The sequence below is a fragment of the Cervus elaphus genome, chromosome 12, assembly GCF_910594005.1.
Source record: "Cervus elaphus chromosome 12, mCerEla1.1, whole genome shotgun sequence".
In the NCBI taxonomy this organism is placed as follows: domain Eukaryota; kingdom Metazoa; phylum Chordata; class Mammalia; order Artiodactyla; family Cervidae; genus Cervus; species Cervus elaphus.
In genome coordinates, this window is record NC_057826.1 from 36,084,652 (window position 1) to 36,098,452 (window position 13,801).

The 13,801-nt window shown below is 34.3% G+C and overlaps 1 protein-coding gene across 4 annotated transcripts in view; it reads left to right on the forward strand.

The window, feature by feature from the left end:
• The window catches only part of DDHD1 (DDHD domain containing 1), a 69,953-nt gene that overhangs the window by 23,270 nt on the left and 32,882 nt on the right, over positions 1–13,801 (forward strand). For 2 of the 4 annotated variants that reach the window (XM_043919596.1, XM_043919597.1), the window contains exons 3-6: positions 3,107–3,208; positions 5,103–5,231; positions 6,282–6,429; positions 12,350–12,456. In XM_043919596.1, coding sequence (XP_043775531.1) covers positions 3,107–3,208; positions 5,103–5,231; positions 6,282–6,429; positions 12,350–12,456 — 486 coding nt within the window. The remainder of the gene's footprint in view (positions 1–3,106; positions 3,209–5,102; positions 5,232–6,281; positions 6,430–12,349; positions 12,457–13,801) is intronic. The other 2 variants (XM_043919598.1, XM_043919599.1) reach the window with 1 other exon arrangement.

The window sequence follows — 13,801 nt, forward strand, 5'->3', positions numbered from 1 at the left end:
CCTCGTTGCAAGCAGATTCTTCACCAGCTGAGCCACAAGGGAAGCCCAAGAGTACTGGAGTGGGTAGCCTATTCTTTTTCCAGCAGATCTTCCCAACTGAGGAATGGAAAATAGAACCAGGGTCTTCTGCATTGCAGGCAGATTCTTTACCAACTGAGCTATCAGGGACTCAATATAAAATCACAGATAGGCTAAAAGTTTAAAAAAAAAAAATGGACTTTTTACTGTTCAAGCTAAGTTGGGATGCTATGAAAGCACAAGTGTTGGTGGATCCCCAAGGATTTATAGCATTTAACAATTTGGCATGTAGTCTATATACCTATCCTATTGCGAGATAAGGATATCCCAAACTGAGTATATCATTTCAAAAGTCTAAGGCCAGGATCGGGGGAGGGAGGAGGGGAGAATGGGGAAAGGGAAGGAAGAAGTAATAACCCTTTCTCACCAGCTTTTCTTTTCCTCTTTGGTGGCTAACAGGATTCCTATCTTCTAGCTTTTAATTATCAATCAATTTTTATAAATGTATGTATTTAGTTTTTGTGAGATCCAAGAAGACTGACAGGAGTTTTCTCATTCTAGTTGGCAGATTTGAGATGTGCAAACCTCCTTTCCCTCAAGTTGAGATTATCCAGGTTGCCAGCTTTTGCAAAGGGAAAAGTTATAAAGTTATTCTATTCTAGGGAGTAGTATATCTTCAGCAACCTTTTTGATACCCTGCTTTCAGAATTATATAATGAAGGACATTTCTGTAATACATGAATTATAGTAAGGAAATTTATTGAAAACACTATCTTAGTAATTAATATCTTTTTCGTTGCTGTGTAAGACTTTAATACATAAATGAAAAGTTTTATTAAATGTTAGCATTTAATTAGAATTTTCAGTTGTATTTTGAGTTTGTGCATACTTTTGCTAACACAATGTAAGAATTCTTAACTAAAACTTTATTTTAGTGATCCTTGTTGGAATGAAAGTAAACCCTTTTTGTCTCTACTTGCTTGTGGTACTTAATTCTTTGCTTTGGGTTGAAAAAATTAAACTCTCCATGCTTCAGGATGTTGTAACAAAGCGAATGCTTTTCAAGTGAAAATAAGAATTAAGTTTGAGAAGAAGGTTAATAAGCATGTCCTTAATTTTGTGAAAATGTTTTGTGTATGTTTCTCTGATTTTAGTATATGGGGATATTTCTCTTGTTAATCCTTACATTAGTGTTCCTTTAGGTAAAAGCTTTCATTTTTATATATTGACTAGCTTTTAGAAAGTGTTTACATAATTTTAGAGTGTGATCAGGTGGTCCATATGTTCCCCTCTAGTTATTTCTTAGTAAATGGGGCATCGTTAGTTTTGCTAGTAGATTGATAAGTCTAGGTTTTGTTTGAGCAGTGAAGTCTCAAGTGTATGTCAGATTTGATCTACTTGGATATGTTAGCTTTTTCCTAATGATTTCTTTTCCTGCAAGTGATATATCTACCCCTTAGTAACTGACCAGAAAGCACATGAAAGAAGAAATATGTTCAGTGAAGAAAATTGTTTTGGTTGTCATTTTCCAACCCTCTGTGACAGCAAGATATTTTTATAATCCTGATGTTACAACTCAGCATATAATTCTTGTCTATACTTTTTTTATAATCACCTAATTACATATAAAGTTATGAAATGCCTTGTAAGCATTTCTCAATAACCTTTATCATATATATCTTTAAATTTACTTTATATATAAGATTTTTTAAAATTTCTAGTACTATACAGTTGGAGTTAAGTATTTTTGTATTTGAGCAGTATTTAATCTTTGAATATCACATTAATATAGAAGAGAATGAGGATGAAAATCAAATGTGTGAAGTATGTAAGTCTCTCAGTTGTGTCTGACTCTTTGCAACTCCATGGACTATACAGTCCATGGAATTCTCCAGGCCAGAATATTGGAGTGAGTAGCCGTTCCCTTCTCCAGGGGATCTTCCCAACCCAGGGATCGAACCCAGGTCTCCCTCATTGCAGGCAGATTCTTAACCAGCTGAACCACCAGGGAAACCCAAGAATATTGGAGTGGGTAGCCTGTCCCTTCTCCAGCATATCTTCCTGACCCCTGCGTTGCAGGTGGATTCTTTACCAGCTGAGCTACCAGGAAATCAAATGTATTAGAATGTAAATTTGAACTAAATCATAACGATTCTGTGATTCATTAACTGGACTGTAGAGAAACTGATTATAAGATTTAATTCTTAGTGGATTTTTTTAAATAATTGCTTATTTAAAAATGTGAGGAAATTTGTTGATATATAACTAGCAATATTTGACAGAGAAAATGTTGACTTTAAGGTTATCTGCTGATTTGCCAAATATCAAGTCTGTGTCTGGCTTTACTCTGTTGTCTGTTTTATACTTACAAGATGTCACAGCATACATTTTTAATAACTTTTTCTTGTCATTCTGTCTAATAAATCTTTCATTATTTTATCACTAAAAATTAGTTCAGAATAGAGCTTTCAATTTAATTTTTTTGAAAAGTTTCATGTTTTCATTTTTCGTTTTTGACAATATTTTAACAACCTTGTTGAATAGAGTTGTGAAAAGAATATTTCTACAGGAGGGCTCTATTATGCTTCAGTGAGGGAAAGCATCTAGTAGAATGTGTACTATGGTATCTTCTCAGGAAAGCTGCATTAGATGTTTAATATTGTTTATTGCATTTTCAATTTGCACATCAGATGTTGGCTATGTCATAATCACAAATTTGATTAGAGTAAATAACTTTAGTATTGTAAAGATGGGGTGTTATTAATCTCTTATGCATACAAAAATGCCGTGTTTTGTTTTTTATTCTATCTATACAAAGATGTTAAAAATGGTGATCATGTAGGTGTCTTTAACTGATGTATTTAGATATCATTTGCCTTTTTACTTTCAGTAAAAGTAGAAGCATATATTTGATAAACATTATTAAACTAATATTTTGCTGCACTGATTTTTAATTGGAATTTATATAAAGCATTTAGAATAATGTTTGTCAAATACAACTAATTTTTTAAAGTTAATACAACAAAAAGGCAAAATGGTAAACCTCATTTAAAATTTACTTTGAAGCTCAGTGTTTTTGCTTTCTTAGTTGTCTACCACCTCCCTCCCTTCTCCCTCCCTTCTCTGTTCAAATGGAGAGGATATAAGGAGAGTACAGATGCAGCAGGTCTTAAACGAAAGCGTTCCCAAGGTACAGTAATTGTAGTTTTATTTCTCCTTGTAGATATATTCCTGGCTTGTAGCTTTCAGTTGTGTCTATAGCATTCAGTTGTACTTAGAGCATAGAAATTACTAGTTTTATAGAAATGTATCCAGTGTGTTATTTTGGTTAGTATTAATTAAAAGTGGTATAAACATTTGTGAGCCATGTGTATAGTTTAGCAATGGGATATTTGCCAATATTAACATGCTTTAAGACAATGTGAATGGTTTAGAGAGAAACAAAATTTTGTTGGCTTAACACTGTTAATATCTTGGTCTTATAGTTTTAATGTTTTAAGAATATGTTGCTCAGAACTGTTTTAACAAAAATGCAGTTTTGAAACATTGGATTAAAAGGCTTAAAGTACTGACTTAAGGATCAGACATAGATTTAGGAAAGTAAATTAACTTAAACTCTTTGCAAAAGATTTTTTAGTTTATGGAAAGTTCTTTTAGTTAAAAGTTTTTACACTGGATTTGTGTTTTGTTTTGTTTGCAATAGAAGGTATTATTCAGGTTTGTTATGTTAATTGCATCTTGGTCTTGTGTTCAATGTTAGCAGTAATGTGTCCTGGTAGGTCAGGAAGATATAAATTGGTTTTCATAAATTTTTGAAATGGCATTTTTAACCATAACTCCAAAGTACATTTTCTTGGCAAGGATTTGCTTTTCATTGTATTCTAGTAGGAAATACCTTTTCACAAAAAGTGTCTTATGGTCTTATATCTTGACCAGGACTCTATCCTTGAACAGAAGAGTCAGACTTTGTCACTAGCTGGCAGAGTGGCATTAAGTGGCATTAAGTGGCAAGTCACTTAATCCCTTTCTTTATACCTCTATGTGTTTATATATAATGGGAGATAATATTTTGCTTAAAGAGTATTTTAAGGAAATAAATTAGGCACAATGATTTGAAGGTGACTGGTTTTATAAAGGTATGTGAATTTTTCTTACCTCTATATAAGAGATAAAGAGAAAAGTTTAAGTCCTTCAGACTATAAGAATTATCAAAAGATGAATTAGTGGACATGTTTTGAGAACTACCTTAATCTGTTGCTTCCATAAACATTACTAAATTTGTGATACATGCCAAAGGGGATGCTAGGACTGTGTTTGGTGTTAGTGATACAAAGTGATTAAGGTATAGTCCCTGCCTCAGAGTTTGTTATTCCCAGAGAATATAGGTTTGGCTTTTTTTTTTTTTCTTTAGAGCTCATTTTCACCAAGCATACCTCATTACAGAAATGAAATAACCATACTAATTTGAACATAATAGTAGGAAAAAACTGATTTCTTTTTAAAAGCTCTTTCAGCTTTGGAGTTCTGTTATGGTGAGCAGTATCCAGTGATAATTGGCTTTAATATCCATTCCCAAAATACCTTATATTCTAATAAATTAGGTTATTCTCTTCCCAGTTTAAAGATTTTTTTTTTTTAACCTGAGTCTTGTTTTATCTTATGCTGAGTAGTTTCCACAGAACAAAAAGTAAAGTCAACAGAAGAAATGGAACCTAAGTTTCTATGTCAAAGGTACTGAGGACTTTCATGAAGGTGTATATTCCTTAGACCTAAGGAATGATCACATAACCTGAGAAAGCAGTTCTTTAATAATCAAATCATATTTCCTAAAGAGGTTAAAATTATGATCATTAAGCCAGCTTTATTCCATGTTGTTCTAACAAGTTGCCTTTTCCTATAGCATGTTTAATAATTTATAAAATTAAGTCCCTGTCTGTGACTTGTTTCACATCGATATGTGTTTCAATAAAACAGTTTTTTGTTGAACTGAGTTAAGATATTCATTCAAAAAAATCTGTTTATTATAATTTTCACTTAAATGAAGTTTGTCTTGGAGACCTTCAAATTTTTCCTTTTTGCAACAGCTATTCATAGTTTCAAATTGAGTCGAAACCATGTGGACTGGCACAGTGTGGATGAAGTATATCTGTATAGTGATGCAACAACATCTAAAATTGCAAGAACAGTTACTCAAAAACTGGGATTTTCTAAAGGTATTTGTTAAATATTATTAGAGTTTGTCAAAATGTTGGGAATCTGACTTTTTCTCTTATATTTAAAATAGACAATTCAGATTTTATTTTCAGTATATTTTAAATATGTATTAAGTTTAATGACAGTTTCTACCCTGTCAAACTAACCTTTATTAAAGTGACTGAGTTGACATGTATTCATTAATAAATAATTATATGTTAGGAATGATCTGGCAAGATTATTAAGGATGTTTTTTTACTTCTCAAAGCACAAAAGCAGTCAGACCTGAGGCAGTGATGTGAAATAAAACATAGCAATTGAAATTGTGTCCGTTGAAACAACAATTGACAAGCAATTGAAACAGTGTCAGGAAAAGTGAAGACTGGAAATTTTTCTTTGGATTTAGTGAAATGTAGATCATTGGTGACTTAGATGAATTTCTGGGACAGAGACAGATGGGCATGAGTTGAAGTTTAAGTAGAACTTGAAGAAATGGAGGCATTGAGAATAGACAAATCTTTAAACAAAGCAAAATTGACTAAAAGGAAGAAAAGAGGGACTGATACCTGGAAAAGATGTGAGTGCATTATCAAAAAATATTTTTTCAAAAATTTTTTCTGTCTGATAATTTTTTTGCTGTCTTTTAAAATTCTTTGATAATAGATGTGCTTACACATTTATTTGTTCATTAGTTGTATTTGTTTTGTGGATTATCACACCTTTAGCCCATTTTGCTATTTGGATGATTCATTTCACTTTTTGATTAAAAAGTTCTTTAACTAACTTACTGTGTGTCATGTTTTGCAAGATATTTTCCCGTTTGTCATTCATCTTTTATCTTTTCTTCATAATATTTTTCTTAGAGATGTTTTTAATTTTTATGTGCTCAGTTCATCTTTTTTCCTTTTTGCCTTATTGTTCCTGGCTTCACTGTCATGTCTAGTTCAGTACTTTTTATTAGAGCTGATCATTCTATATCTTACAAATTTTATCCCCCCTATTTTTTTCAATATAGTGAAAATGCTATCTCTCTAATAAGTAATAAGCTTAGAACCATGATTTTCCCACAGCATCAAGTAGTGGGACCAGACTTCATAGAGGTTATGTAGAAGAAGCGACATTAGAAGACAAGCCATCTCAGACTACCCACATCGTATTTGTTGTGCATGGCATTGGACAGAAAATGGACCAAGGAAGAATTATCAAAAATACAGCCATGTGAGTGTTTTGATGACTACAGTCTCCATCTAGTCAGAGTCCAAATTTTTGTCCAGGGTATAATATAGTTTAATTGTTATGCCACATGTTTCTCCAGTGCCAGCTATTCTGTTTTAGTTGTAGATGAAGCTTTTGGACCAAATTTTGAGAATGATCATATCTAGGTGATGATGATGATATTTATTTGATTTTTTTTTCCCTTTTAACATGGAGAAGTGAAGGGATAAGAAAGCCTTTAATGTATTATTAGTTTAAATTAAAGTGAAGTTGGAAGCAAGAAACAAGTTGGTTTTAAGTTTCTGTGTTAATCTCTGAATTGCAGAAACTGAGGATACTGTATAATTCTGAAAAAGCTAAGAATTGTGTAAATTGCCAGTTAGCAGCTTAACTTGTCCAATTAATTATAGCCAGAGGAAACTGAACCCTAAATTTTACAGAGAACAAACAGTGGGTGTTTTGCCAACATGCTAGGCAGGTTATTTACCTCAGTTATTTATATTCAGCTTTATTCTAAAAGTTTGTTAAGATGTTGGGAGAAGGAATGTTCATATATGAATTTCAAAAATGTTTAGGATGGTGTGAAAAGGAAATTTTAGAGTTATGGCTTCCACCCATAACTTTGCTCTCAACTTGGCTCTCTTCCACAAACTTGGCTCTCAACTTGCAGCCAATATAAAGAAAAATCTGATCAGATTTATAATGTGATGAGAACAAATCAATTGTTGAGAACACAGTTTATCAGATTCTGAAATTTCAAGTAAATGTGTTTCTTGAGTCCTGATAAAGCAAATACTGTAGGATAACAGGAACTATGTCCTCAGCAATATCTCTATAATAATACAATGTTGAGTTCTATTTTATTTTTTATTGTAACACCTTTTAATGCCAGCTGATGGATTAAAATAAAAGTATGTTCAATCTGAAAAAAAAAAAACAATCTTTGTCAGACACTGCCAGGTCATTCTGATCCTTGTCATTCTCTGTAGCTTGTATTACAGAGATCTCTTCCCTCTGATTCTGATTTTCTTTTCTGATGATTTGTACTTCTCACAATGTTTACATTCTTGTGGCAAGATGCTAATCTTCTCCTTGGTTACCTAAGGACTCTGAGAAGTAGGTTTAATAACATGTTCTCTCAGGAGCTGTTCATATTTGGAAAGGTACCAGCTTGATTTCTTTGGGTGCAAGTGAGGGAAAACTTAACTCAGAAGGAGGATTCAGTAGTCCATAAAACTGAGAAGTCTAAGATTTGCCAAACAAGTCATCAGAATCCAGTTTCTATCCACTCTACACACCTTCATTTTTTAGCTATTTTCGGACATCTCCTGTGGTTCTAGATGTGGTTTATATCATCTTGTATTCGAGTTCAAGAAGAAAAAAATTACGCTTTTTTTCCAGAAGTCCCTGCTAGTCTATGCATTTTAATGACTGGTAGTATCACCTGCAACTATCTGAATCTGTACACGGCCATGATCTGATCTGCTGGACTTGTCAGCTTTCCATGACACCACCTTCATGGCAGAAAGGGAAGAAGAACTACAGAGCTTGTTGATGAAAGTGAAAGAGGAAAATGAAAAAGTTGGCTTAAAGCTCAACATTCAGAAAACTAAGATCATGGCATCCAGTCCCATCACTTCATGGCAAATAGATGGGGAAACAGTGGCTGACTTTATTTTTCTGGGCTCCAAAATCACTGCAGATGGTGATTGCAGCTATGAAATTAAAAGACGCTTACTCCTTGGAAGGAAAGTTATGACCAATCTAAACAGCATATTGAAAAGCAGAGACATTACTTTGTCAACAAAGGTCTGTCTAGTCAAGGCTATGGTTTTTTCAGTGGTCATGTATGGATGTGAGAGTTGGACTATAAAGAAAGCTGAGTGACGAAAAATTGGTGCTTTTGAACTGTGGTGTTGAAGAAGATTCTTGAGAGTCCCTTGGACTGCAAGGAGATCCAACCAGTCCATCCTAAAGGAAATGAGTCCTGAATATTTATTGGAATGACTGATGCTGAAGCTGAAACTCCAATACTTTGGCCACCTGATGCAAAGAAGTGACTCATTTGAAAAGACCCTGATGCTGGGAGGGGTTGGGGGCAGAGGAGAAGGGGACGACAGAGGATGAGATGGTTGGATGGCATCATTGACTCAATGGACATGGGTTTGGGTGGACTCTGGGAGTTAGTGATGGACAGGGAGGCCTGGCATGCTGCGGTTCATGGGGTCGCAAAGAGTTGGACATGACTGAGCGACTGAACTGACTGACTGAACTGACACATTAGAATTAGATAACCATAGGAAGAGTTAGAGCTGTAGTCAAAAGAATAAAATATTTAGGAATAAGTTTAACAAAGAAGTGTAAGATTTGTACACTGAAAACTATAATACACCAATGGAAGAAATTAAAGAAGAATTAAATAAATGGAAAAGACAACCCACATTTGTGGATTAGAAGATTAGTGTTATTAAGATGGCAATACTTCCTAAATAGATCTAAAGATTGACCACAATCCCTATTAAAATTTCACCTGTCATTTTTTGCAGAAGTTGGCAGGCTGATTCTAAAATTTACATGGAAATGCAAGTGACCCAGGATAGCCAAAACAGTCTGGAAAAAGAATAAAGATGAAGAACTTTGCAATGATTTGCTACAAAGCTACAGTAGTCAAGACACTGTGGTACTCATTGGTGTGAAGATAGACCTAGATCAATGGAATAGAATTAAGAGTTTGTTTGATTTTCAACAAGAGTGCCAAAATAATGCAATGAGTAAAGAATAGCCTTTTAACAAGTGGTGCTAGGACACCTGGATATCTGCCTGCAAAAGAATGAAGTTAAAACCCTGCCTTATACCACATATAAAAATTAATTCAAAGTGAATCAAATACCTAAATATAGACGTTAAAACTGTTAGAAGAAAATATAGGAGTAAATCTTTGTGATCTTGGATTGGGCAGTGGTGTCTGAGATATAACGTTAAAGGTAAAAGCCACTAAAGGGACTTACCTGGTGGTCCAGTGGTTAAAATCTACCTTGCAATGCAGGGAATATGGATTCAGTCCCTGGTTGGTGATCTAAGATGCCACATGCTGCAAGGCAACTAAGCCCACGTGCCTCAAGTAGAGAATCTTGCCCGTCAACAAAATACTCAACATGTCGCAACAAAGATCCCACATGCTGCAACTAAGACCCAATGCAGCCAAATAAATATTAATAAGTAAGTAAAAAAAATAAAAAGCCACTAAAGAACAAAAAGATAAATTGGGCTTTTTCAAAATTTAAAACTCTAGTTTTTCAAATAGCACTATCAGGGAAGTTAACGACAACCCACAAAATGGTAGAAACATTTGCAAATCATATCTGATAAGGGTCTAGCATTTAGCATATATAAAGAATATCTACAATTCAATCATTAAAAAAATAAATACCCCAATTTTTTAAGTGGGTGAATAATTTGAATGAACGTTTGTCCAAATAAAATATACAGATGGTCCATAAACACATGAAAAGATGCTCAGTATTATTAGTCATTAAGGAATTGCAATTCAAAACCACAGGGAGATACCACTTTCTGTTGACTACAATGACTTATCAAAAATACAGAAAATAGCAAATATTAGCAAGGATGTAAAAAAAAAATAAGAACCCTCATGTGTTGTTGATGGAATTGTAAAATAGTACAGCAGGGTTGTAAAATAGTAGAGCTGCTTTGGAAAACAGTTTGGCACTTTCCTCAAAAAAGTTAAATGTGGAGTTAACATGTGAGCTAGCAATTCTACTTCTAGGTGTATACCCAAGAGAATTGAAAACATGTATTTGCAGAAAAACTTAATATTCAGTTCAGTTCAGTCGCTCAGTCGTGTCCGACTCTTTGCAACCCCGTGAATCGCAGCACGCCAGGCCTCCCTGTCCATCACCAACTCCTGGAGTTTACTCAAACTCATGTCCATTGAGTCGGTGATGCCATCCAGCCATCTCATCCTCTGTCATCCCCTTCTCCTCCTGCCCCCAATCCCTCCTAGCATCAGGGTCTTTTCCAGTGAGTCAACTCTTCGCATGAGGTGGCCAAAGTATTGGAGATTCAGCTTCAGCATCAGTCGTTCCAGTGAACACCCAGGACTGATCTCCTTTAGGATGGACTGGTTGGATCTGCTTGCAGTCCAAGGGACTCTCAAGAGTCTTCTCCAACACCACAGTTCAAAAGCATCAATTTTTCAGTGCTCAGCTTTCTTCACAGTCCAGCTCTCACATCTTAACATTCACTGCAGCATTATTTATAATAGCCCCCCCCAAAAAAAACTAAATGCCCATCATCTGCTGAATGGATAAACAGAAGTGATATATTTATACAGTAGAATGTCATTCAGTCTTAAAAAGCAAAGAAAACTGATTCATGATACAACATGGATGAACCTTGAAACACTATGCTAAGTGAAAGAAGCCAGACACAAAAGACCATATATTATAGATGTTATTTATCTGAAAAATCCAGAATAGGCAAGTTCATGGAGACAAAGTAGATTTATGCTGTCAGGGCCTAGAGGGAAGAATTATGGGATCTGACTACTCTGGGTAGAGTGTTTCTTATGGGAATAATGAAAGTGTTCTGAACTTCGATAGTGGTATTGGTTGTACAACTCAATAATACTAGAAGCCACTGAATTGTTAAAAAAAGTAAATAAGAAAAAGCTGCTGATGTCATGTCTAAAAGACACAGAAGTAAATTTGTAGAGACTCACCGACCAGAAAGGAAACATTTATACCATGTAAATGCGTATGTGAGCATCAGTAAGGATAATAACTACAATGGGTTAGAACAGTTCAAATATGTTTTAAATCTATGAGTTAGTAATAATGTCAAAAAATATAAAGCTTCTTAACTGAGTATTTAATTGTTAATAAAAGAGAAGAATTAACCACTTATCCTGCCTTTTCTCAGTTCATACACTAACTATTTGATTGTATCACAAGGCAGCAAGTATTTGATGTGGGGAAATTTCTCTTTCCTGAAGTGTAAGGCGTGGTGAGATTTAAAAAGCACTTTTTTGCAACCATAGTAAATTAGTGGAGCTAAGCAGTGATCACAGCATTTTCTAGTATCACCAGAAAAAGAGAAAACCAGGTATATATATATCTATGGAGTAGTAGTCTAGCCAAAACAGTATAACTTGAATCTGATCGGGCCCCTGTATCACACCACCAAATAGGGAACAAGAAGCACATTAAGGAACTCTGTGGGGATACCGTCATTAAAAATTAGACTGAGAAACTGCAGGACATAAAAAGAATTACAAAGCCAAAAAAGAGAGAGAGGGATCTATAGGTTAAAAGACACTTAAGAGACATCAAACAGTTGCAATGATTGGGCTGTATTTGGAGCTCAGTTCAAAAGTTTAAAAAAAATATTTTGCTGTACCTTAATTTTCAAAGTAGAATTTAAAAACCTATATTGTGTGGAGAACAAGTATAGAAATAGATGAAATATAAGACCGGCCACAATGTGCTAATTATTTAGAGGTAGGGTATTTTATTAGGAAGACATAGCGGTCCACTCCAGTATTCTTGCCAGGAGAATACCATGGACAGAGGAGCCTGACCAGCTACAGTCCATAGGGTCACAGAATCAGACATGACTGAAGCGACTTAACACACACACACAGGGTATTTTATTATATATTATTGTCTCCACTAAAGACTTATAATTATTTAGAATATAGTATCAGATGACAGATTTAAGAAAACAGTTCTGAAATGAAGGTGTCCTAGTATCACAGACTGTTGCATAATGTAGCAGTAATTTAAACGTAATTGGACAGAGTTATAAGCAATTGGAAGTGTTACGATTGAAGGCATTTTATATCATGTAAATGCATATATGAAGTTACTCTGATAGAGTTTTGTTTTGTTTTGATTTTTTTAAGGATGAGAGAGGCTGCAAGAAAAATAGAAGAAAGGCATTTTTCCAACCATGCAACACATGTTGAATTTCTGCCTGTTGAGTGGCGGTCAAAACTTACTCTGGATGGAGGTACATTTTGTTTAAAAATTAAATTATTTAGTCAATGGGAATGAAGTGTTTTTAATTTATTTGTCTTGAGGTATACTCACTCTTTGTTCTAGATTATTTAGGAAAATAAAATCCATTTTTTTTTAAAATAAATAATTATATTGACTTAACATCATTTTGGACCACCATATAGATTTCTCTAATAGTACAGTTTTCATGAATGCCCTAACATTTTTGACAGAAAAATGACTTGTCAATGCTTTTAAAGCATTTGCTGTCTACAATTTCTTTTTTGTTGTTGTTGTTCTCTACAATTTCATATGAGCTTACAGTTTCTTTCTGATAATTTTCCTCCTTTGTATTTGGAAGATAAAATCTTAGGTTTTTTGTTTTATTGTCATTCCTGCATTCCTTGGACTGATGAATTTTACTCTAACACAGAGAAATTACATAAAATGTGCATCTTTCTTTACAATAAGTTTTGTCCTTTGAGTATTAAAATCATTAAAATAGAATGTTTAGGTTGATGCTTTTGAACTGTGATGCTGGAGAAGACTCTTGAGAGTCCCTTGGACAGAAAGGAGATCAAACCAATCAATCCTAAAGGAAATCAGTCGTGAATATTCACTGAAAGGACTGATGCTGAACTGAAGCTCCAATACTTTGGCCACCTGATGCGAGGAGCTGACTCATTGGAAAAGGCCCTGATGCTGGGAAAGATTGAGGGCCCAAGGAGAAGGGGATGACTGAGGATGAGACGGTTGGATGGCATGACATGAGTTTGCGCAAAGTCTGGGAGATAGTGAAGGACAAGGAAGCCTGGCATGCTGCAGTCCAAGGGGTTGAAAATAGTCAGACATGACTGAGCAACTGAACAACGACAAAACGGAATAAGAGAAGATATTTGCAAATGATATGACCAATAAAAGATTAATATCGCACAGCTTATATAACTTGACATCAAGGAAAACAAACAACCCAGTTAAAAAATGAGCACAAGACCTGAAGAATATATACAAATGGCCAAAAGGCATTTGCAAAAATGTTAACATTGTTAATCATTAGAGAAATTCACACCTGTCAGAGTGACTATCATCAATAAGAACACAACAATGGAGGCTTCTCAGAGTACTAAAAATAGAGCTACCATATGATCCAGCAATTCCACTCCTGAGTATATATTGGAAAAAAAAAATGAAAATACTAATTCAAAAAGTTATGTGCACCCCAGTGTTGATAGCAGCATTATTTATAATAGCAAAGGTATAGAAGTAACCTCACTGTCCATCAACAGATAAATGGATAAAGATGTATATATACATCATAAAAAACAATGAAATTTTTGCCATTTGCAGTGACATGAATG